We start from the raw sequence: 22880 nt of genomic DNA, 5'->3' as shown, positions 1-22880 counted from the left end.
AAAAGCTGAGCAGCATTAACAAATGTGTGACTATAGCTACAAGGTTTTTAACTGGCAGGGTTATATGTACACGGGGGTAGTGGGGCAGAGCCCCTGTGGTGCAGCCGAAGACCCAATCGTGCAACTGGCCCAAGCTTGGTCTTTCGGTGCCATCTTCCTGGGGGAAGGGAGGCGAGCCCACGCTGCCCTCCAGTTACCCTTTAGATCCAAGCGCCAGACTGGGAGAGCAGGCTGGCTGGGCCGCCGGCCACGTGGAAAAGCGGTATGGAGGGTTCAGCCTGGCTGGGGCCACGGCCACGGTGGGAGAATGCTCAGCTACCAAGATTGCCTGGCTGAAACCATCTGCAGCTCGTGGCAGCTCATGGCAGCTGGAGTCAAGAGGGGGCTATAATGTCCCTAGCTGAGCCACGGAACTAGATGATAAAATGCGGCTCTGCTCTAATGCCGCTCACAACGGAGCAAACCGTTTCTTGAGTTTGCCTCCATCCCGATGAGGAGGAAAGAAAACCTCCGGAAGCCGAACCCCCTTTCTACCCGGGAAGCGTCGCCAGGGATGCTCCTCCTGCCACTCAGAGCAGCAGCCCAGCCCGAGGCAACGCCGGGAGTCCTGGGCTGGGACCGTGGATCTGGAAGCCTGGGCTAGATCAGACCTCCTCGCGGGGAAGCCCCCCACCGAGCGGACGCCCGAGAGGGAGAAGGCTTGATGAAAGGGGGCCGGAGGAGGCACTGCCCAGGTGCCTCCTTTGGGTTAACCTTCCTGCTTCTTTCAGGTGTATTCATGCTGGTGGCTGGAGGTATTGTGGCCGGGATATTTTTAATATTCATAGAAATAGCATACAAAAGGCATAAAGACGCCCGGAGGAAACAGATGCAACTGGCGTTCGCGGCAGTTAATGTCTGGCGGAAAAACCTGCAGGTAGGACAGACCGTTTTTAGAGCAACACCTCCAAAACAGGTGCGGTTTTTTTTGTTTCCCATTACTTCACCCAATCAGTGACTACCGTGCTACGTGGGATGCCTCGGGGCCTCCCTTCCCGCCTGCCACTGACAGCACCAGCAATTCCATGGGGAGGAGGGGGGAGGGTTACACACGTCCCAAAACCGTCTCCTGCTTTCTGGAGAGGCCAATGGGGCACTCTGCGCATCCAGAGATCGGACAGGCCAGGGCCCCTCAGCCAGCCTGCTCTTCCCTGGCTGTGGCCCAACTGCTGCGCTTGCCGGCAGGGCCCTTCCCCCCTCCTCCCACCCGTTTCTGTTCCACCCATTCAGGGCTCCAATGCTGGGAAAGACGGTGGCACCGTAAGGCTGCGATCGGGAGCACTTCCAGGAAGGAGGACTTAGATGATCCAGCCTTGCTGTGCACTGCCTCCAATTGCATGGCTAAAGATATTCACGCAACCAGTGGCCCTAGTCTGGCATCCCCTGTTGTCCGGAGAGGCGAGCAGAAGAGATGGAAATCTCTCCTGGTCCCCCATTCAGGCCCCAGAGGCAATCTTTCAAACAAACACAGACCTGCACACTCACGTCTTGCCTATCCTTTCACGTTCTAGCAAACTGGATCCGATCAGTGGCTCACGTCACTGGTCTTTTCCCCAAGGTCTGTACAGGACTTAAGCCAGAATCTGCCAGAGCCCCCTTGCAAGCCTCTTCATGCCAACCCTATCTGTAAAACCAACCGGGTTCTGGCCATCCAATCAGAATACCTGCTACTGGGTGGGGACACCAGCAGCCACCTTCAGTACCACAGACTAGGGCACCCAGCCGCTGGCTTCCGCACCGTTTCTCAAAAACGGTGTGCCCACAGGCCACCCCCTCATTTTACAGAGAAGCACAAGGGAAGCGGTTTCAGAGTAATATCCTCTTCTTTGCAAGGCAGCCCAAAGAAGCCCGTTGTACAGAGAAGGAACAGAGATGGGAGTCTGGCTGGCCCATTTCCAAGGAGACGTGCCCAGCCATACAACCCTGGAAGAGTCAGGCCTCCCCTCCTCCCCTTTCCAGCCCTGCCGAAGGGGTCAATCCAGAACAAGAGCACTTTGGTCACTGCCATTTTTCACTTGCCAACTTTCTAGAAAAAGTCCTGGCCTGGGTCTTGGCGGTGGGGGGGGGGAAAAGAATCTGTGGGGCGGTCACTCAAGCATGCCACCCCAGGGTGATAAATAAACAGAGAACGATGATGCTAAGAGATCCGTTTGACAATGTAAGACTTTTTCACAGGAGGATTCCTCAGACCACTAGTATCTGGTACATTGCTAGAAGGTAGGCAAGTGGAAAGATTTCTTTCTTCAAGAAAAAAAATGCAAAAAGCAAATATATCTATAACTTTTTTTGTTTGGTTTTATTTTGCTACCTGGGGAAATGAGAGTTTTGCCATGGCCATTTTTGGCAATGCCATGGGAAGGAAAAAAAAAGAAAAGAAAAGAAAACCCAAAATGAAACCCCTCCCCTCCCCTCCCCTCCTCTCGCTAGCTTCTCTTTTCCTGTGCATGCGCGTGGGAGTCACGGAGGATCCCTGGAAAGGAGGAGGAAATGTATCCCCCGTGCATGCTCCAGGCATCAGCGGGATACATTTTTGGTCACCCCACCGCGGGCTGGTAGAACCACACCTGGTTTCGCCTTTTCCTCTCCCAAAGGGGTGAAAGAGAAAAAGTATGGGAAGAATTCGGATCGGCTGGGCTGCCCCACTCACCCTGCCCCACAAGAAAAGCAAGTTCCCCACGGTGCTGACCAGGTTTGACTCCCTACCACCCAACAGCTGTCTTTTTTTTTTCCCCTCTTCATTCTGTTTCTTTGAGTTCCTGGCATCCTTAAATATCATCCAGAATTGCAATGCTTTGCTTATTCCCTTTCTTTTCCTTGCTTAAGTTGTAATTTCAAGAGATTTCTGTTCTTTTATTTTTTAAATTTTATTTTATGTTGAAAAACAGTTCAAGTTTTACGCCAAGCATCACTGAAGTTTTTGGAATACCTTTTTTTTAACATACAATGACCTTCTCTTCCAATGCAGTCCTCTCTCTCTCTTGTGGCCGTAGGATTCACCTTCAGAAAAGGCCCCGAGCATTTTTATTTAGTGGTAGGTGAAAGTGTCTCACCTCTCTCTCTCTCTAGTTAGACCAGGAAGGAAGGAAGGAAGGAAGGAAGGAAGGAAGGAAGGAAGGAAGGGGCAGGGAGTGAGATGTTCCCCTAGGGACCCAGGATGCCGTGTCCTTGTTTCTCACGGGGAGGCCAGTGGAGCAGCCAAGGCCTCTGGAAGGTATAAAATGCAGCAAAAATCCAGCTGCTGACTCTGCCCGCTGTGCCCTTCTTAAGGGGATCCTTCCCACCACATCTCAGCTTAGTTCCAAAGGAGACCTTCTGACTGATCGGCCCTCGCGTAACTCCCGAGCCAAGAGTCAGGGCCATGTGTGTGTCTGGAACTGAGAGGCATTGTCTTGGCCATAGAAGACAGACAAGAGACATATCCAGGATCGTGACGTGGGGCTGTGTTCATCTAGGTGTAGAGATCCAAACTGCCCAATGGAGATCTAATCGCTTATATACATATTCATTTTAGGATAGAAAAAGTGGTAGAGCAGAACCAGACCCTAAAAAGAAAGCCACTTTTAGGTCCATCACCTCTACCCTGGCCTCCAGCTTCAAGAGACGTAGGTCATCCAAAGACACGGTAAGAGGAAGAAAAACAACTGTCCCTCTCTCTTTTCTCTCACTCTCTCTCTCTCTCTCTCTCTCTCTCTCTTCTTCTACCATCCCATCAACTGCCACACACCCATCCCGAAGCTGCCCGTGTGACCTACCGTAGCCTCATGTCCGTCAAGAGTCAGTCGGTCGGTCGGTCGGTCGGTCGGTCAGTCAGTCAGTCAGTCAGTCAGTCAGTCAGTCCCTTGTCCCTTGGCAAGTTTCAAAGCCGAAGAGGGCGAAGGAGGTTCCGAATGCTTTGTAGTCTTCTGTAAAGAGTTTGGAGATAACTGCAATGAGTTTCTTGTTCTAATTTACTTATTTATTTGTTTATTTTGGATTCTTTTCTTTCATTCTGTTTAGAATTGTGGCTTAAGTTTTGCTCACTTTACCGATACCAACAAAAATCAGCTTACCCCCACCCCCACCCCTTTTTCTGAGTGTTCCTGTACCTGTTTGTCCCTATATGCTTAAAAGCGGTTACCGACCCCTCCTGCACTCACAGCCGCCCCCCCCCCCATAGATTCTACCAATCTGGGCAATGTCTCACCTCATGCTGAGCCATATGTTCATCATATTCTTTACTTGTAACTTCTGTTTGTGTTTTTCGAAAGAAAGAGGACATTTTTAAATTTTGTTTCACTTTATTTTTGGTGTAAATTAAGTGGCAACAATAGTTTCTGCTTGCAACACTCTGGACTGAGTTGTGCAGGCTGACAATCAAGTAATTCTTTGGAGTGGTAGAGCTCTAGAAAGCAAAAGTTGTTGCTGTGTGTTGGTGTGTATCTCCCCCAAACCCTAGCAATCCAGCTCACTTAGGAAAACTGTTCCTCTGTTTTAAAGCCAAATATCCTGCCAAAGGAGAGACCCACGGGAACGCTTGCTCTAAGCTTTTTGCTTTTCAACATTCCCCCCCCCCCCGCCCAGTGAGGTAGAGGCACAAGGTTGCATGTACAAATGGGACAAGAGAGGGCATCTCCCATCTGCATGACCTGGATTGGATCCCACGTACTGCATGTTTAAATGTTTGGGAAGGAGGAAATGGAATTTCTCTTTTCTGCTCTGCAGCACAACACAAGGAATTGGCTCACAAAACTGTTTCTTGCAGTGAGCTTAAGTAAAACTTTTAAATATTTATTTTTATTTAAAATTTCCTTTTAAGGGAGGTTACGGCTCATAAGATTGTTTCTGAACTGCAGGAAGCTACCGGGAAGGCGCCCCTCCCCCCAAGGGTAAGGCGGGAAAAGCAAGAATGCTTTTCCTGCTTTCTGTAGACTGGCAGGTTCAGGGCTGGGTTTGGCCGTGGAACACAAAACCCTGAACTGACAGGGAGAGAGGAAAACTTGCGAAGGACATTCAGATCCCCAAACCATCTCTGCCAAATGCACCCTGCAGTAAAGCTCTGAAGAAGACTCTTTGCTTCGTGGGTAGGTAAGGCTAGGGTACTGTCGGTGCTCCCCCAGGACGAGCGGGCCAGGATGCTGGCCCTGCTTTGCCTTAGGGAGAGTTTCAGCTCCAACCCTGCCCCTCGGAGCAGTCCCGGGTTGCTTTAAACGGCCTCCTTCCACAGGATCCGCAAAGCCCTTGGGGCAGCCTTCAGCACTCTGGGGCAGAGTCGGAAGCAGAAGGTCTCCGGGCCATTTCCCCCTCACAGTGGACGGATAGGTACGTCCCAGGGAATCGGCCAAAGTGGTGCTCCGGGCAAGGAGCCTTTTTCTCCCCAAACCAAAGCCAGCCTGGAAGTTGAGCTGCCCAGTCTCCTGCAGCTCTTTCAGGAATTGACCAACTTGGCTGAGCCTTGTGTTGGTCCACAAGACATCCACTGCCCTCTTACAGACAGTCCTAGGGGGACCGAAAGGGGAAGACGGCCGTAGTTCAACAGGGTGGTTTCCCCACTGCACACAGCCCCCTTCTGATTAGCACCTTAGACTGAGACTGGATTTTCCTCCCAATCTGTGGTTAAAATTCCACTCAGCTCACCCCTGCGGAAGGCTCTCTGGGCACCCTTCGGCATCAAGTTCTCAATGCCCAGAGGCCAAACTCACCAAATTGCCTGGGGCTTCTCCAGCAGAAGCAGCTGACTTGGGCAAACGGGCTCCGAGTCACCCATCGGTGACTACGGCTGCAACAGCAGATCAGGAAAGGTGGTGCCGGCTGAACGTTTCCTGGGAGAGAAAATAGGCAGCACATTAATTCCTGTCAAAACTGGAGCCAGGAAAACACTGCCTCACCCAAAGTTTGAGGGAGGCCTGCACGTCTTCCAACTCACAGGCCAGTCTGCCCTTGCCCTAACCACTCACCACCATCACCCCGCTAAAACCTCTGCAAGCAGGTCCCTGTCCTCCACCTGAAACTGGCACGGCCCCTGCCTGGGGTGCTTCCCTATGGGCAGCATCTTCTCACCATCTCCCTGTCTCTCCTTGCTCAAAAAGCGAAATGGCAGCTGGCTGAGGTAGCCTTCCCCCGCCCTTTGAGATCCGTGCACCACTGCCCTGGCGAAGGGGACATTCCTGCCCAGGGAATCAGGCTGGCTTGAGGGGGACTCAGAGCCAGCCTGGCATCATCAGGAAGGCCGGGCCAGGCTCCAAGCGGTGGCCTTCCCCTCAAGCAGGCCTGGGGGCTTTGGATGCTGCGAAGACCCCCCCCGAAACCTTCTTCCTTCCACTGAGATGGCCCACAGCCACCCCCTTTCCTGGTTGCCCCCCTTCCCCTGCCAGGTTTTTAGGACGAGGGCTGAAGCGGCTTTGTCAGGGGAGGGGGCAAAAGGTTACACCTCCCAGGAAGGCAAAGCCCAACCAAAAGGGCCCCTCCCTCTTTAAGGGGGTGGTGGCTGTGCCTGAACATCCATCAAACCTCCAAGGGGACCGAAGGCAGCCCCCCCATGACCCACTCTTGGGAGGGGTGTTATGTGGCCCCGGGGCGCATAACCTCCTCTGCCCAGGCCTCTCTGCGGAAGGCTTGGTGCCCTTCTCTTTGAGGGAAGTGAGCCCCACTTGGCCCTGCTACTGTGGGGCAGAGTGGAGGGGCCAGGCAGTGGCTTCCTTCCCTCACTGCCCCCAAGGCTGCAGGGGGGGGAGGGCATTACTGTCAATGTGGAGGGCGCAGCAGCAGCAGCTTGGCCTTAGGGGAAGCCCCGCCCCAAGCAATCCTGGGGGGGAAAGACTACAACTCCCAGCAACCTCCCTGTCAGGCTGCATATGAGGAGCCCTGTAGGAAAGGGCATTGGCCTGGGGCAGGGGGCACCGCGAGCCCCAGGGTGTCTCCGAGGGGCAAGGGAAGCCACTCCTGGCCTTGTTTGAAGGGCGCTTGGCTGGCAGTGGGTGCTTTTTGGCCCTTACACTCTCCAACCAGGTTTCCTTCCCCCCCCCAACGAGCAGATCCTCCACTGGCCTCTGGCAAGTGGGCCCCGTGGGGGTCCAGGGCCCCAGCTCCCCTCCTCAGAGCTCAGGGTTGTGCAATGTTGGCAGGCCCCTGGGGCTAGCTTTGTTTGCCAAGGGCCTCTGCAGGAAGAGAGCCTGGCATCTGCAGGGCAGCGCCTACCTGGGCCTTGCCTTGCCAAAGCTGGCCATGCCTGTTCTGCTCATAGCAAAGAAATAAAAGCAGGTGAAAGCCTTCCCTTCAGTTCCAGTCCATCCAATCCTCCCCAGTTTAAAATGGAGGCCAACCTAGTGTTTTTAAGGCAGGCCGAGTTGCGTCCAGCACCAGCCTCCAGGTGAGACTGCCACCAACAATCCATTGGTCCCAGCAAGGACAGGGCAGCGCAGGCCGGCCAGCCAGCCACGAAGCCAGCAGCTTTGCCATCCGAGGATCCACCTTTGGAGAGCAGGAATTTGTCCCCTGGGGTCAAAGGGCATTTCCAGTTCTAGGCTTCCCAGAGGGGATGGGCTGGAGATGGTCTTGAGAAGGAGGGAAGGGCTGATAGCCATTGTTTATGCTTGTAAACATCTTTATCAACAGGGATCCCTCTTCCATCTTGCTAGAATACAGGATCAGCGGATCAACACCGATCCGTGTGGCAGTTCTGGGCCGGGGGAAAATGCCATAAAATTAGCTCATAGCTTTCCCAGCCATGAGGTCTCGTGGCCACCTCTAGTTCAGACCCGTTTCAGCGCAAAGACCAAGAGAGGCCACAAAGCAGATCCCTCCCAGTGGCGATTACGCTGAGGGCATCGACTCTGCCAAGGTTTCCCAAGCTTCTGTCCAGCCACGTTAGGGACCGAAGGCCAGACTGGGCAGGTGAATCTTCAGGGCTTTCGTTAGGGATAAAATCAACGTCAACCAGGGAGCAGTCTCTGCAACAAGCAACAGGCATCCCAGCTAGCTGAGTGGGCAGATAGATGGCCGCAGTTGGGGACCGTGAAAGGCCAGGCAGGTGAAAAATCCTTCCTTTTAGACTCCAGTCTTGAGTGAAGAAGAGGGACAGGTCTGCGTGCGATGAGGGGAAGGGGCATTCTTGATGGGTTGCTCAGGCTTCTCGAAGAGCAAATGCTGCAGGTCTGTTGGGTGGGCAAGGTGGCATTCTGTGGGGCACCACGGTGAGGGTCGATGCTCTTTGCACAGCTGGGTTTTGCCTTTAACTCTGGAACTCTGCAGCCAATGCCTCTGTAATAGACACTGTGCCATTCATGCGCCTGCTCCCTACAGACAGCCCCGCGATGTCACCACGCCCAGCATCCGTGAGCTGCAGTGCAGATAGCCCTGTAGAGAGTCCCGGCTTCAGGAGCTGCTCGGCACAGGGTGGGCTCTTGTCCTGAATGTTGATTGACTTTTGTCCTGTACCCACGTCCTGTATTACGGGGGTCTGTAACGGGCAAGGAGAGTGAGGGCCCAGGCAGGGGCGAAGGGCAGGCCCCAGAGACCCCGGGAGGAGGGTGCCAGGCGGAGGGGGGGCAGAAGGGGAAGGGGGGGCACGGGCATTCTCTGAAATGTCCCCACGTCTACAGAGAAGAGATGCTGATTGGCCAGAAGTTGGTGGAACTCCAGGGCTGTCATGGCTGAAACGTGCCAGGAGGGGATTAGTTGCTCTCCAGGTGGTTGAACCGGAGGGCCACAGAGGCTGTCATGTAACACGTCCACCCACCCCACCCCCCTGTCCCAGGCCGGGATCCCTGAGAGATGATGCAGGTCTGTGCTGTCCTGGCTGGCAGGAACGGGAGGGAAGAGCAGCGGTCCAGCTTGGGGCGACCAACGGCTGCAGCTCTGCCGCCAGGCGAGGAGTGGCCAAGGGGACCACTGGCTTCCCGCTAGGCATTCCCTTCGCATTCATGTGTGCTAATCATGCTTTTTTTTTTAAAAAAGGGTGGCTTTTTAAAAAATCTCTGGGGCAATTTGAAGTTTATTATTGCCACAAACTATTGCGATGGGCAAGCAAGTAGCTTTGAACTCTCTAATAAATGTCCTACTAATATATTGAGGGGATCTGCTACTGTTCCCCAAAAGGTTTTCCTCAGAGAAAGCAAACAAGCCGAGTGGGCTTTCCTAGGCCATTCCGGCCCTCCCTCCCTCCTCCAGCAGGGACAGCAGAGACCCTTCAGAGGCCTCTCCCTTAGCAATTATCTTCCCAATTGATCATAAACCCAGCTGAGTTGCCTCATTCTTTACTCACTGGCCACCGAAGCCACATCCTAGGGTGCTAAAACTAAGAGGGAGAGGAAAGTGCCACCAATTCCCAGTGCCTCTGGGGAGAGATTTTGGGTCCAGCCCTGGCAGCTTCTCTCCGTGGGTCGCATCCTGTGCAGGGGACCTTCGACTGGCACCCAGCACACGCAGCTTGTGGCCCAAAGCGAGGGGCAGACGGCCCGTGCATCATCCCTGAGCGATCTCCCACCAGGACGTGCGTCTCAATTGCATCAGCTGCTCCCAGCCAACCCCGCCCCGCCTAACATCTGGCCCGTCTGTCTGTCTGTTTGTCTCTTGCAGCAGTATCACCCCACAGACATCACTGGGCAACTCAATCTCTCTGACCCCTCGGTCAGCACCGTGGTGTGAGATCTCGGGACGGACCGATGGAGACTCCGAGGGCCCTTCTGGAGACACCAAAGGGAAACCTTTGACATCCACCCACGGCGTCTGCATTGCTTTCTTCCCTCCAGCCCTGGTAGATCCCGGCTTTCTCCAAGGGTGACCAATCTCACTTGTGGCCTTGGCATGAACTACTGAAGACGAGGCCTGGGAGCGCCTCCAATCTTTCTAGAGTGCGGCTTCTTTTTACTTCTCCTCCGACACGCGCAAAGAAGGTAGTTCTGAGGGAGACGCCGCCCCACCCCCACCAAGGAGAGGCTGGATGGCCCATTCAGCGAAGCGGACCAGGTCTCTTGCCGAGGGGAAGAGTCTCGTCATCATTACATGCATGCGCAGGACCTTTTACGCCCATCTTACTTCACACCACTGTTCCCAGACTGTATCTATCAGGGGGCCGTAAAGAGGCCCCACGGCTCTCACGGTTCCCTATGTTTATACATATAGCATTGTGTAAAAAAGGCCTGTCGGTCTACCACCTCCCACCCAGAGCCCTGTGGCCTTTTTTTTGGCTGCCACCGTGAAGGTGCCGGGTGTTCCTTCAGGACACCCAAGGTTTTATCTGATGTAGGTGTGTGTGTGTGGAGGGGGGGAAATCTCCCCCTCCCCCTGTCTCTTTTGACTATTTTTTATCTCATTTGTGAAAGGAGTTTTAGCCAACCCCTTCCACAGCTCCCACCTGGTAAAGCAACATCTCCGGTAGGATGGGACGTTCCCAGCTTCTCTGCAACTCTTTGCTGGCTGCTGATCCAAACCTCCAGTTCCGCTCCCCCTCTGCAGAAATGCTTTCCAGTCTCTGCCCCGGATGGACACTGGCGCCAACCCCCTTGTTCCTCTCCTGGGCAGGGGACAGGGGGAGCCTTAGAGCTGTTCCTGTTTTCACAGGGTTTATGGCTACACCCGTGGAGGTTTCTAACAAGCTTCCTCTGGCAAACAGGCACTTGCCCAAGCTGCCAGCCTTTTAGACAGAGAGGGTCCTGATTCTTCCCTCCACTGGCCCCAGTACGGCGTTCCTCACAGCCAATGATCCTGCGGTCCAGCATGTGCCACCGCCTTCTGGCAAGAAAGCCAGGCCTTCTGACTCTCCAGCTGAGAGTTATGTTACTCCCAGAGCTTCCGTCTCTGGGCCTTGAGCCTCACAATATTTTCATTCCCCTACTCAGGAGGGCCAAGGCACTGGCAGCTCCCTGCCACGTAACACTGGCCTGCCTTCTAGGATGGCTGTGAATTTGACTGAGGTAACCCTATAAAAATACCCTTCGGATGTTAAACTAGAACCCCAAATTCATTTTTGCAATTGTGGGTGCGGAATCTCAATCCAGATGAAGATAATCCCACTTGTCCAAAGAGAATCCTCTCTGTTGAGAAGCAGAAGCACCTGTAACCTGCTCCCCTCCGTCTCTCAAGATCAGAGCTCCGAGCCCAGGGCAGGCTGCAGGCAGGAGGGTCCGGCATGGAGGTTGGGCAGCTCTGAGCCAGCGAGGCCAGAGTGTTGCTCTGACGCTGCCAGTGCTTCCGAGAGTCAGCAAACCCAGGCTCCACAGTTCACGTTGCAACTGCCCGGGGCCCCCCCACGATGGCGAGCAGAGCAGCGCCAATTTGGGATGCGTCCCAAGAACTCCAAATGTGGAGGAGGCACCTCAACAAGCAACCGCTGCCTGCTCCTCCTACTGGATCATTCCCCTCACCCCCCCTACCCTTCAACCCAGATCCCAATTTACGAAGCTGGCCTGTGTGCACCCACACACGGATTCTGTACATGCTTACTCAGAAGTAGGGCCCACTGCATTCATTGGGACCTTCTCTTGGGTAAGTAGAGATGGAACTGTAATTATAATCAGGCTTTTTGAAATAAAGCATATGACCCTGGACAGGAGCCCAGAGCCGCACTGAAGAAGTGGTGTTCGGTAATTAAGAGTTATCATGTATAGTTCTGCTATGAGTTTTGGTAATAGTGAATTTAAATCAATTAATTTAAAATGACATACTCTTGCCTGTGTGTATGTGCATATGAACCTGCAAGGACACTCCTTCTTTATTTAAATTCACAGCAAAGAGGAAAAATAAGAGGCAGCAGCCTATATTTTCCTTCCTCACAAAGACTCGCCAGAAATGTCTTTGCCCCTTACAGGCAGTGGGAAAGGCTGGAAAGGCTGGCTGGTACAGGGGTTCCCGATTCCCCAGACGCAGCCCTGTTTAGGGAGCTTTTAGAAGTGAGCTTCAAGGGGCCCCCTAACCACGGCCACTCTTGGATTCTTGGATGGTTTGGCAAAAACAAATGCTGGGAATACCTGACAAGTTGGAGTAGCTGGAAGCATCAGAGGCCATCTTGAGTTGGAGCTGGAAGTCCCCTGCAGAGGCTGGACAAGAAGGCCCAGCAGGAACAGAAGGGCTGCGGAAGGAAGGAAGGAAGGAAGGAAGGAAGGAAGGAAGGAAGGAAGGAAGGAAGGAAGGAAGGAAGGCAGGAAGGCCTGGCTTGCTTGCTTGCTTGCTTGCTTGCTTCTGGGGGAAAACAAGAAAGGGGCCTCTGATAATTTTTCCCACCTGAAGAAATGATGGTGAGACAAAGCAGGAGATGGGATTGGATCTCCCAGATCACATGACTCCGGCCACCAGGAAGGCACTGGATTTCAGTACCTGTAGCGTGGCTGGAAGGGCTGATGCCAAGAGGTGGCCTAGCTAGAGCTTTGCTGTTTCCGATAAGAGAAGGGGCACCATTTTTTGGCTTCAGAAAACTAACACAAACACCTGCCACATAGCCCCATCCAACCAGCCCAACCAAAGTGCTTATCGGGAGGCAGGGAGACGTTCTCTGACTGCCAGTCTGAAGCCAGTCCGAGGTAGGCAAGCCAAAGGCCGGCAGCCCTGCCGTCCCTCCGGGGCAGTCAGTGCCTGTTGGGCCAGGCTCCAGCAAGGAGGGGAGGCACGGAGGGTCCTCCGGTTCCCTTGGCAAGCTGGGCTTCACGTGGCAGGGTCGGCCTCTCTGCTCCAGGTTAGACCCCCCCCCCAGCCCAGACGAGGACTGGCTCACCTCTTGCCCTTCCTTGTCCAAGGAGAAGCCCCTGGGCCTGCGCATCCCGGGTGGCGTCTTTCATGGGGCTGGGTGTGGCGAGGGGGAACCCACCTCGGTGCCCAGATGTTTCCTTGTAGAGGACAAGGAGCCCAGCACTGCTCTGTCCATTGGGAAGCATTCCTCAAAGAGGCAGTGAGTCAAACACAGACTCCGTCCTCGGCTGCCACTCCCTAAATCAGGAACAACAGGGACCCCTGGCTGTGCCAGCCAGACAAAGCACCGTATAAAGAGTAAGGGGCACAGCGGCCAACAGAGAAGCCACATCCTTGCATTGGCAGCCCCCGCTTTATCTTATCTCCCTCTTTGAGGAAAACCTGTGAAGGCAGCAAGCAGGGGATAGAAGGGACTGCAAGAAACGGGAGGAGGGTGCCGTTCTTTTCGGGAAATACGAATGCAGTCTGCCCCCGAGTCACACGGAAAGGATGCTGCGGCATCTGCCTGACCCTCACGCCCACCGCGATGGGAAAAGAGGCACGGGCGTTTCCTCCCTCTGACCACTTTTACACATACGGACCGCTCTTACGCCAGGGTTCCTGGATTGGCTCCTTGGATAGAGACAGGTATGTACAAGACCAGGTCAAGGACCCACCCACTGGCCGAGAGGGGATTCGGGATTTTATGCACAAAACACTTGATACAGAAACCATTTCTAGAGCTATTATGCTGCAGTTCTGCTGGCAGAGACACGGGGAGAGAGTGCCGAGGGATGCTTGCTTGGGAGGGAAACCTGCTTACTGCAGGGGGGTCCCTGAGCCCCTCACCAGAGCCCTTGGTCAAATGCACGAGCCTGTCGTCCTCCGTTTCAGGCGGGCCACTGCCAGGGAGCCCAGTAGGATGCCGACACAAATGCTGGCCAGGAAAGTAGATGGGCCGATCAGGAAGAAGAACGCATAGCCGGGGAGATGCATCCGGGGCGCCTGACAACGTGCAAAGGATTCATTTCCAAGGGCCGAGATGGGATACTGGGCGAGGGACGCTTGGCGTTTGCAAGTCACTGAATTCACCTCTGGAAGAAAGAGCAGCAGAGAGCCAGTCATGGCGCTAGTGGACAAAATGCCCAGAGGATTTCTCCACCACATGTGCAAACCGTACTGAGCCTGGTTGAAATTATAGCGATTGTTCGAAAACGCACACTAACAGATATCAATTCTGCTTTTTCAGAATTAAAATGAGTTCTGAGCGGCAGAGCTGTTCCTTTTGAAATGTTCTTCCACGTGGCCAGGGGAGGGGGGGAGGGGGAGGGGAGAACCGCTCAAGCAAGCAGTGGTGCTCCTTTCAGCACTAAGGGCTGGGTGCAGCCTCTGGGGCAGCAGCCCAAACGTACTGGCATGAAGAGGCCGCACTCTCAGCCAAGGAGCAGCAGGACACGGCCACGTTGCCTCTGCCATCTCTGAGGTGCCAGCTGAACAGCGAGGGGCTCAGGCACCGAAGGCGGCTACCCTACGCTGGAGCGCCAGCCGGCTGCTTACCTGGAACTTTCTCCCTGTTCTTCAGCAGCCACAGGAAGAGGGGGCGGATGCCGCAGGAGCAGGTCCAGGGGTTGCCTTCAAGGGTCAGGTAAGACAAGGAGGGCAGGCTTTCCAAGAAGCCAGCCGGAAGGGAGGCCAAGGCATTGCTGTGGACAAAGAGGGCCCTGAGATGGGGGAGGGCCCGGGGGAGCTCTGGCTCCAGCCTCAGGAGCCGGTTGTTCCCCAGTTTGAGCGTCCTCAGTCTTGGCACGGGGAGGAAGGTCTCGGGGTGCAGGAGGCGGAGGGAGTTGTCGCTCAGGTCCAGGTCCTGCAGCTCACAGAGGCCCACCAGGGCCAGGCGGTGAACGCTGCCCAGGACGTTGCTGCGAAGGCTCAGGTGGAGCAAGACTTTCTGGTCTGTGAAGGTGCCGTTCGGGAGGGTGGCAATGCGGTTGTGGTCCAGCAAGAGGGCAGTGGCGTTTGTGGGCAACCGGAGAGGTACAAAACGCAGCCCACAGTCCACACAGTTTACTTTCCCCAAGGAGCAGCTGCAAACACCTGGACAGCCGGAAGCAGGAAAGCGTGGCAAGAAGAGGAGGACGGTCAGGACCACGAGGGCTCTTCGCCTTCGGCCACCAGAGAAGCAGTGACGACCGATGGCTGGCGAGGGCAAAGCCGAGGCCGAGGGTCTCTCGGGCCTGTCCTCGGAGAGGCTCCCCATTGGTTCCTCAGCTCCACCGCCTCGAGCAATGGGAGGCTCCGAAACGGGCGAGGGTCTCCTCACTCGACAACTTTTGCTCCCAAAGATTTACACACCTTTCTCTGTTCGGAGCAACTTTCAGCACAACTTCTTGAGCGTGTAGTTAATTCTGAGTCAGGCTTCTGCACTTCCTTAGCAAATATTTTGACAGGCAGCCGTGCCAAGGGGCAAAGCGGGAACTTCCTCCTGGCCCAAGGAATCACCTGATCCCTGCCCCTCCTAGTCTGGCTGCGTTCTGTACACAGACAGCCTCGACACGCGCCAGGAAAGTTACTTACCAGCAGGCTGCCCCTTCTCCGTCTCCTGCCAAGGAGCATCTCTGGGATGCAAAATCTGCAAGGCACGCCAGGGTGGAACAGGCAGTGCTGATCTCAAGAACAACACCTCACCTAAGGTATCACACGCTCACAGGATCGGCCAGTCTCAGAAGAGACTAGCAACAGCCGTTGGGGCTGGCCTGAGGGGAAATCTCTCTGTAGCAGCCAGGGTGAAGCAACTGGAGGCTGTTGGTGACATCTAACAAGGAAGCCATTGTTAAAAGCTGGTGGAGTGCAGGAATGCTGGGTTTGGTCCAGCGAGCCAGCAAGCAGCCATCCCTGGGAAACTTCTCCCAAACTGCCACCAGCAGCCTAACGATAAGGGCGCTCTGGCAAGGTGCCCTTTCAGAAATAGCCCCGTTGGGACCTGAGAGAAGCGCAGGAGCGCCTGGCAGCCTGTCTTCCCTCACAGGTGGGCAGGTGAGCGGATCCCAGTGCTGGCCCAGCTGTCTCCCCTTTTCAGAGGCCAGGCAGCCCAAAAGACTCCTACCTTATTAGTGAAAACAAAGGAAAACACAAAATTCCAAAGGGATCCCAGGGACGGCAGGGGGGGGGGGAGGAGGAGCGGAATTATTTGGGATAGACCACAGAGAATCCCCAGCCACCCACACGCCACCCAGGGCCTGGGCTCCAAACCTAAAAACCACCTGTAGTAATTACGTGCCTGTAGAGACAGCCTCATGCTCCACAAAGTGACCCCCACCTTTTGGGCAAGGGTCTCACAAAACAGAAGAACCACCGAAACACGTCCAGAGCCTTTATTCGCCCCTTCTTTTCTTTTCCATCCTGGATACATATAGGAGCTTGGAGGAGACCGCTCGGTCCCTTTCATCCTCTGCCGTCAGATTGAGGGAATGGGACACTTTGAACTGGATCATGGTGAGGAGACCAAACTCTTCAGGCCCCAGAAAGCTCAGGCTGGCCTCTGCAAGGGGAACAAACAAAGGACCCTGGCCTAATTGCCCCACTTTTTACAGGGTGGGGGAATTCTAGCGCGACAGCAAACTCTGACCTGGGGCCGCAGGCGAAAAGGACCCGGATTGGCGTTTCAGGAGAGCAACAAGAGGGAGGCACCGAGCAAGATAGTGCCCAGTTTGGCCCAGGAAAAGTCCACTGAGTCTGGCTGGCCAGATGACCGGGTGCCAATGGGCCCAGCCAACCGAGGAGAAGCATTAGTGAAGCATGTTCCAGCTGCGCTGATGCTTCTCCTCAGAACAGAGCGGATCCCGCCAGGGTGGGGTGCTCCCTCATGCTCCTCAGCTAACCTACCGGTGCAGACAGGGATGCAAAGGGAGCAGTTAGTCCAAGGAGTCATTCGCTGACAATCTTCCACACAGGTCTGTACAGGGACGCCACAAACTGCAGCAAGATGAACCACACGGCCAGCTTAGGGACGGGCATGTTCCCGGCCATCTTCCTATTCAAGCAGGCTAAAGAGATCTGGGGCTGGCAGCTTCTATTTTCTCCAAATAATTTGATTGGAAAAAACAAGATCTACCTATCTTTCTGGACCTATTGTTGGATGGGACCCAGATACACCAAGTCAACAGAAATAGTTTTTACTCGATGGAATAAAGCGTAAAGACCTTCTGGAAAGATAACACGGCACAACTGGTGGCATCTGAGAGCCAAAGGTGGAAGCTGTACCCCAATTCCCTTTTCCTAAAAGGACTTCAGCTTCCTCAGAGAAGCCCCTTCCCACCACAATGCAAGAAACACAGAGCCGGGCTTTCAATATGTGAACTTCTAGTCCTTTGTGAAATAAACACCAATGTTTACATCATCGCTGTCTGATTTCCAGACACACAGGCAGACGGCAGAGAATCCCAGGCTGGAGAGCTCACTGGGTCTCTGCTGGCCTCTGAAGAGCTCCGTGGCCCCCTTGACCCTCACCTTTCTCTGCCGTTGTCTCAAACGTGCCACTGCAGTCGCAGGCTGGCCGGGCGCCGCCTGCTGAGGGTTTGTGGCAAGCCGGGCCACTAAACCCTTCCGCACAAACTGAAAGAAAGCAGAGCCAGGCATGATGGGCAAGTGCACCAAGACCCCAGCCCCATTTCTGGAAAACACGGGGACGACTGTGGCAATCGCAGAACCCACATCAGATGAGATCCATTATTTTTCTTTTCAGATGACTCTCAAGCAGTCAGAAATTTCTGAAGCTGAGGGACAGAGGAAAACTGCAAAATGGCAGAGGAAGGACAAGAAGCTCAGTCCCTACATCTTTTGAAACAGCTCTTAGGCCTTTGTACCAAACTCATTCGGTGAAGCTGTTAACATCGATTTATATCAGGAAATATCACAATCTGGTTAAACGCCAGGAAAGAAGAATCCCCCTGAGTTAAAGCTGGGGCATCCTGGGGCCAGGGGTGCCACGTTCAGCCTCACAGTGAATCGTGATACTTCCATGGGGCCCGGGGTCTCGGGCAACACGTTCACCCATGACCCGAGAGAGAAGCTCATAAACGGGACGCCTCGTTTCCCCACTGGAAGAGGAGACCGTATGCCTCTGCACACAGAGGCTCCTCTCTGAAGGAGCCCGGTGCCCAGTCAGACACACTTACTGGTCCACACATGGAGCACCGAGTCTGCTTTGGGCCCGGCCTCATCCTTGCTGCTGAGCAGGTAGAAGCCGGACCTTGTCTCCAGGACGGCCACACACACGGGGCGCTCCAGCAGGCACTCCCGCTTGGCCCCCTCCAGGGTTTCTGCAGAGGGATAGAGCAGCGACGGCTCTCCTGCCACACCGTAGCCAGTCCACTGATCAAACCACTCTGTGGCTGGGGGGGAAAGGAAGGGAACACAAGAGGAGATCAGATCAGCCAACTTGTGGAACTGAAAGATTATTCACTATCCATTAAAACAAAATAGCTTTTGCTTTCCAAAACTAAGAGGAAACAGCTAAAGTTGTTCACAAAACATAAATACAGTTCTTGGAAACCATGGTGCAAAGATAAACGTGAACTTAGCAGACATTCTGACGTTTGGGAAGGTTTCGCAACAGCAGCCGAGCGAGCCAAAAGGACCCTGGAAAAGGCCCGCTTTGGAGCCTTCACTGAGCGGCCCACCCAGGGCAGCCTTTGTGTCGTAAGAAGCAAACTGTGTGAACGTAGGAAAGCCAAGAGGGGGAGCAGAAGGCCGGCAGAGCAAGCTACCTGTCCCACCTGCCGGAGGAAAGGCAAGGAGGAGGGCCCACCTCTCACCTTCAGGGCACTTGCAGACGAAAGGCCTCTCCTCCCCACAGCTGGCGTCGCTCAGGAGTCCGGTTGCCGAGTCAAACCACACACAGTCCTTCAGCCCTCCGTTTCCCAGGTCCTCCCGCAAGTGCCTGTTCCGTGCAGGAGAGCAAAAGGGTCACAAGGGTCGGCACCCCTCGACGGAGGGAGCACAAGCTGGCCAGATGTGGCAGTAGCTTGCCAGGACCTGATGGATCCCTCTCATCAGGCAGTCTGAGATCAAGGATTCTGGTCTAGCTGCAGGACGCTCGCTTTGGGGAAAGAAATTACCCCAAGCCCACTTACTGGGCCACCTGCTTGGTGAGGGGCTCCAGGGCTGTCCAGCGAAAGACCGACTCCTCCTCCTGATCGTTCAAGCCTGTCCAGAAAGTGCCTTGGAAGTGTGAACGCAGCCAGTCCTGGATGGAAGGAAAAGGGATCCACGGTCTCCAGATCCTCCGGGAGCAGAAGCTTTCCCCTTCCCCCGTCCCCTGCCCAGAATCCCCCGGCCCAAAGGTCTCCCTGGTGGGAACCTGACGTGCCAGTAGCTACTCCTCTCTGACTGGCTCCCGTGGGAGGAGAAGGGGAAACTCTTCCCAAAGCGCCAGAGGGCGAAGGGCCGTGCTTCCGCAGGGAGAGGGACAGGGTCCCTGCTTGCCAGCCACCTGCAGAAGCCCCTCAGAAGACCTCGGAGTGTTTGGCACGGGAAGGATGCTTAGAACGTACCATCTCCTGAAGTGAGGTCAGGTACAGCAGCTCCGTCTTTCTGAACCTTCGGCAGGCCTCCTGGGCCTCTGGCCAGGCAGCAGCAGAGGACGAGTTCCAGAAGTAGCAACTGCCATTCCAGTAGCTCCAGCCGGGCTCGGCTGGACAGGAACTCCGCGGTGCTGAGCCAGAGAGGAGAGATGCCATGCCAATGGGGCAGGAGTAAAGAAAACACCCACAGTGCTGAGGATGCCCGCCAAGCCCGTCTTTTGGCCCACGGCTCTGGCCAATGGGTCCTCACCCTCCTCCTCCTCCTCCTCACCAAAGGAGGTGCAGCCCATCCAAGTTCCCGCCCTGGCATGCTGAGGGGGAGCTGGGCTGTGATGCAGGCATGGTCACCGCGGGACCTCTCCGCCTGGGCTGTAGGGCGGCCCTGACTGCCTCGACCTCACCACAGCCCAGCCGGCCACTTACCCAAGAGCCCCTCGCACACCCAGGGCCTGAGGTGGGAGCAGGCAGAGGCGGCCACATCTGGGTCTCCCCCAGGAAGAATCTCCAAACAGCCTCCGGTCACAAGGGGCACTCCAGGCAACCTAACGGGGAAGCGAGCGGGGTTGCGCCTGGCTTGGAGATCCAACAGAACGACAGGCGCCATTTCGGGGGGGGGCTGGGCTGGGAGGGGGGGCGGGGATTGGAGCTGACAGGAAGCGGTAAATCCATGAGGCGGGGACGCGCTCTGCTTCTCAGGCCCTGGGGGGGGAGGGGAGGAGCGTGAGGGCCTCCACAAGCCCAGGGAAGAGATCTGGAGTGAGAAGCAGAGCACAAGGGAGAAGCCCCAGCTTCGGACGACCCGAACGGTGACCGACGTTCCCCAAAGGCACTCACCATGGTGGAGAGAGGCTATCCGCACGGCCCCCTTCCCATCTCCAAACTCCGTCTCCGTCTGCATCACTCAGCCCTGTCCAGCTGCCCCTCCGCACCATGGCTGCCACCCAGGCCTGTGAGGGAAAAGGGACCCCCTCACTCCGGGGAAAGAAGGCCGGCCTTGCCGAGGAAGGGCTCTGTGCTCTCCCCCCCTCCCCGGAAGGCTTGCAGCTCAGGCTGCCACGAAGGGGAGGAAAAGCCAGCCCGAGCTTGGCGCTCAAGGATCAAGAGAGCCTTTATGCCTTCCCTGCTTTCAAGTATCTTTGGGTATTTACACTGTATATTCGTAACACTGTTTACTGTCAGGCACACGGGGGGGGGAGGCTTTGCCTTGCCTGGCCATCGCCTTCCTCCCCCCATTAAAGAGACACCCCGAAGTCCTGACCTTCTCCTTGGCACTGTTCAGAACCAGCAGGGCCACATTTTCGCCATAGGCCTGACAGGCAGCCTTGGCCTCTTGCCAGCTCTTGCTGCCCTGCTCCTCCACGTAATAGCAATGTCCGCCCCAGAACCACCAGCCGGGACCCCTCGGACATCTGGAATGTACCAGACCTAAGAGAAACATGAACTGGGTGAATAATTTACCTGTACGTTGCCTGAATAGTTATTTAGACCCGAGACATAAGGGATGGGTGTGTTTGTGAACTTTTAACGAATGCAACCCCAAAACAAAACCACACGCTTTACCGTGAAGACACGAAGGGCTGAAGCGATGCACACAGCGCAGGCTGCCATCGCACCGGCCAGTCAGAGGGTTCCAGGCCTGCGTGCTCAGGCAAGGAGAGCAGCGCCCCTGGCAGCGCTTTCCACAGAAGCCCGGAGAGCAAGCTGCAAGCAGAGGAAGGATCGGAAAGGCAGTCTCTGCCCTTCCAAAGAAAAAAGGCCCGGGTTTCTTCCAAAGAGCCACCCTGGTTACCACAACCTGCTACTGGCTCTGAAGAACTATGATCCAGGGAGAAGCTGCTAATTTCCCACCAGGATGCTGCTCCCAAGCAGAGGCCTGCATTGTTGCAGGAAGCCGAAGACGATTTTCCGGCAGAGCACACGGGGCTTACCACTCAAATTAATGCACCAAAACCTGCCAAAGGAAGGCTGTGCAGGCATGGTCCTGCCTCTAGCAAAGAGTACCCTTGCAGGCCAGCCGGTAGCCTTCAGAGCCATCTCCCTGCCTGGCCGTGTGCGCTAGGTGGGCCAAATTTGGTTTGCTCAACCCACGAAACCTCTACAGCGTTCACCAGCCACGTTGTCCAAGGAAGGCCGTGTTCGGGTTACCTCTGAAGACCACGTGCTGAGAGGAAAGAACCAGGGGACCCATTTCTTGCTGCTGGGCCCTGACTGGGGGCTTCCGGAGAGCATCTCGGCGGACAGGTTGGAATGAGGAGACTGGGCAGACTGGCTGCCTGATCCACTAGGGCTCTTCTTCTGCAGCACAGTGAGTTCAGGAGTCCCGAAAGCCCCGGACAATCCCAAAATGTCGAAGGAGAGAAGCCCCTCGCCCTGCCTTCCGAGGCAAAGAGGAACTGACCTGCCTTCACAGAGAGGAGAGCCCCTGAGCCAGGGCTGTCGACCAGCACCGTCCCGGCCAGCGTGTAATGAGCTCCTTTCAGGCTCAGGAGACCGGTACACCGTTCCTTCTGCAGGTAGCAAGCGTCTTCGGCTTCCTGCAACGACGCATGCCTCTGCACAGGAGCAGCATCCTGGTGGGAAATGAGCAGCTTCTCCCTGAATGAGGGCAGCCGGGCATCTGCAGGGGAAGAGGGTGGACGCGGTGAAAGCACTCCTCCTCTGCAACTTGAAGAAAGGTCAGAACGCCGAGCTTTGGCCGCGGCCTCTGCGCAACAGGCTGAGCCTTATCACTGGCAGAGTGGCCCAAAGCCTAGGCACATCTCCCAGTCTCCTCCCCACCCACCCCTCTTTTTACATCAACAACAACTGGGTGAGAAACAGCAGTGAGTGAGAGGCTCAAAACTAAAGGAAGGAGGAGAGGATGTGGAAGAAAGCCGCCAGAGGCTCTCCTGCCTCTTGGCCTTGCTAATCGTCAGCCAACCGCTTCCTGCCTTGGCTGAGGGCTCCCACTGGGGCATCGGGCTGATCACCGCAGTAAGCCAGAGGCTGGGCTCCGTGGCTTCGCTGAGTCTGCATTCAGCTCAGGTTTTCCTGAAAATCTTTTTCTGAAGAGACTCAGGTAAAATCGGGACAGGTTCTGTCCTTGCCAAATCCCAGAGGAAGCATGTCACTTCTTGGTGATTGTACAGCAAAGTATTTGTGGGTGAAAACTTGTGTCCGTCTCCCTTTTTCCTTCCCCAGGTTTCTCCTCCTTCCGGTTTGTGTTACCTTCATCTCGCTGGCAAGCCCAAAGCGAGCCTCCTGGCTGCTGGGAGCCTCCTCTCCCATCTGCAGAGGGGCCAGCTGGGATCTGAGGGGGCAGAGAGAGGGGAGGGTATCCAAGCCATCCTTGCAAAAACTCTCTAGCTGGAGCAACTGCATTATCGCAATTCCCAGGGCCGCTCCAAGGCAGGCCACCACCTTATGGTGGGGAGACACCACCGTGCGTGAAGAAGGGCCACCACGCCCCTCACCTTGCTCAGGGGTGGAACCTTCCTCACTGTGCTGCCCAGGTACCTCTTGCACACGGCCTGGGCTTCAGCCCGACTACTGTAGCGCTCGTAAGACCAGCAGCTTCCTCGCTCAAATACCCAAACCTCAGGCGGGAGGCACTTCAGTGAGGCAACGAGGGCTGTGAGAAGAGGG

The 22880-nt window shown here is 55.5% G+C and overlaps 3 protein-coding genes across 7 annotated transcripts in view; 1 reads left to right on the top strand and 2 right to left on the bottom strand.

The window, feature by feature from the left end:
* GRIN1 (glutamate ionotropic receptor NMDA type subunit 1) overlaps positions 1–10174 on the top strand; it is a gene marked incomplete at its 5' end in the record, with an annotated part of 28150 nt that extends 17976 nt beyond the window's left edge. The window contains 3 exons of one of the 2 annotated variants that reach the window (XM_083374980.1): positions 771–916; positions 3551–3661; positions 9592–10174. In XM_083374980.1, coding sequence (XP_083231106.1) covers positions 771–916; positions 3551–3661; positions 9592–9660 — 326 coding nt within the window. In that variant the 3' untranslated portion in view covers positions 9661–10174. The remainder of the gene's footprint in view (positions 1–770; positions 917–3550; positions 3662–9591) is intronic. The other variant, XM_083374981.1, reaches the window with a different exon arrangement.
* A 3187-nt stretch (positions 10175–13361) lies between these two features.
* Positions 13362–15880, bottom strand: LRRC26 (leucine rich repeat containing 26). Its single transcript, XM_083375003.1, has 2 exons — positions 14233–15880; positions 13362–13769 (listed from the first exon to the last, which is right to left on the bottom strand). The coding sequence occupies exons 1-2, from the start codon at positions 14930–14932 to the stop codon at positions 13537–13539; spliced, it is 933 nt and encodes a 310-aa protein (XP_083231129.1). The 5' UTR covers positions 14933–15880; the 3' UTR covers positions 13362–13536.
* A 151-nt stretch (positions 15881–16031) lies between these two features.
* Positions 16032–22880, bottom strand: part of LOC310647619 (uncharacterized protein) — a 43428-nt gene continuing 36579 nt past the window's right edge. For all 4 annotated transcript variants that reach the window (XM_083374974.1, XM_083374975.1, XM_083374977.1 and 1 more), the window contains 14 exons: positions 22709–22866; positions 22464–22545; positions 21655–21873; positions 20817–20957; positions 20515–20681; positions 20091–20203; positions 19680–19798; positions 19227–19387; positions 18807–18919; positions 18489–18613; positions 17850–18065; positions 17182–17286; positions 16558–16647; positions 16032–16213 (listed from right to left, as the gene is read on the bottom strand). In XM_083374974.1, the coding sequence (XP_083231100.1) occupies positions 16047–16213; positions 16558–16647; positions 17182–17286; positions 17850–18065; positions 18489–18613; positions 18807–18919; positions 19227–19387; positions 19680–19798; positions 20091–20203; positions 20515–20681; positions 20817–20957; positions 21655–21873; positions 22464–22545; positions 22709–22866 (1976 nt within the window). In that variant the 3' untranslated portion in view covers positions 16032–16046. The remainder of the gene's footprint in view (positions 16214–16557; positions 16648–17181; positions 17287–17849; positions 18066–18488; positions 18614–18806; positions 18920–19226; positions 19388–19679; positions 19799–20090; positions 20204–20514; positions 20682–20816; positions 20958–21654; positions 21874–22463; positions 22546–22708; positions 22867–22880) is intronic.

This window comes from Vipera ursinii (assembly GCF_947247035.1).
Source record: "Vipera ursinii genome assembly, chromosome: 16".
NCBI lineage: Eukaryota > Metazoa > Chordata > Lepidosauria > Squamata > Viperidae > Vipera > Vipera ursinii.
This window is presented reverse-complemented; position numbering and strand designations above follow the sequence as displayed.